Source organism: Corvus brachyrhynchos, unplaced genomic scaffold (assembly GCF_000691975.1).
Source record: "Corvus brachyrhynchos isolate BGI_N302 unplaced genomic scaffold, ASM69197v1 scaffold279, whole genome shotgun sequence".
Lineage (NCBI taxonomy): Eukaryota > Metazoa > Chordata > Aves > Passeriformes > Corvidae > Corvus > Corvus brachyrhynchos.
In genome coordinates this window covers 10,741,140-10,741,950 of record NW_008246060.1, presented here as the reverse complement: position 1 = coordinate 10,741,950, position 811 = coordinate 10,741,140, and the positions used below count along the sequence as shown (strand labels likewise).

General features: G+C 36.0%; 1 protein-coding gene across 7 annotated transcripts in view; it reads left to right on the top strand.

The window, feature by feature from the left end:
* Window positions 1-811, top strand: part of CUNH10orf11 (chromosome unknown C10orf11 homolog) — a 747,072-nt gene that overhangs the window by 495,660 nt on the left and 250,601 nt on the right. For all 7 annotated transcript variants that reach the window (XM_017746251.1, XM_017746252.1, XM_017746250.1 and 4 more), the window contains one exon: window positions 1-30. This exon is cut by the window's left edge and continues 85 nt beyond it. In XM_017746251.1, the coding sequence (XP_017601740.1) occupies window positions 1-30 (30 nt within the window). The remainder of the gene's footprint in view (window positions 31-811) is intronic.

The window sequence follows — 811 nt, the reverse complement described above, 5'->3', positions numbered from 1 at the left end:
ATGAAAGTGGTTAAGCCCAAGGATGCTAAGGTAGGAGAGTAAATGAAAGTAATAAAAATAATATGACTCATTAACACTATTATTAAATAACTTCAAGAGGCTGGCTGCATTTTTTGCTAAGGTAAAAACTAACAGGTGAAACTTTTCAAATGAAAGGATCGGTAAATGTGGTCAGATGGGGGACAAAAGCCTTAGTAATTTTTAGGTGGTTTAATACACAAATTTGCAGGTACATGTCTAATGGGCTATGGCCATGTTATCAAATTTCTGGTTTCAATCTCTGTTTCACACAGCAAAGTAACTAATATATGTCATTGAGCTTAAAAGGATATTTTTACCCTGTCCCAAGGAAGTGTAACAACTGTGTGATATATACTTTTGTGAAAGAATGTGATTTTTTCTGGCAAGTTGTCCCCTGCCTTGTATGTTAAATATCTATAATGGGCTATGGCCATGTTATCAAATTTCTGGTTTCAATCTCTGTTTCACACAGCAAAGTAACTAATATATGTCATTGAGCTTAAAAGGATATTTTTACCCTGTCCCAAGGAAGTGTAACAACTGTGTGATATATACTTTTGTGAAAGAATGTGATTTTTTCTGGCAAGTTATCCCCTGCCTTGTATGTTAAACATCTACTGCAGAGCTCACACCTGTGGTGTTTATTGGCTTTTAGTGGACCAGTTGATTCTAATTTCGTATGATGTTGTTTAAAGTGGCGTCCTGCTAATAAGCATTGACAACATCAGAGAGACAGTTTTGGTAATCTGAGCATTTAATACAGCTTCCATCAAGTCTGGGCATCCTGCTG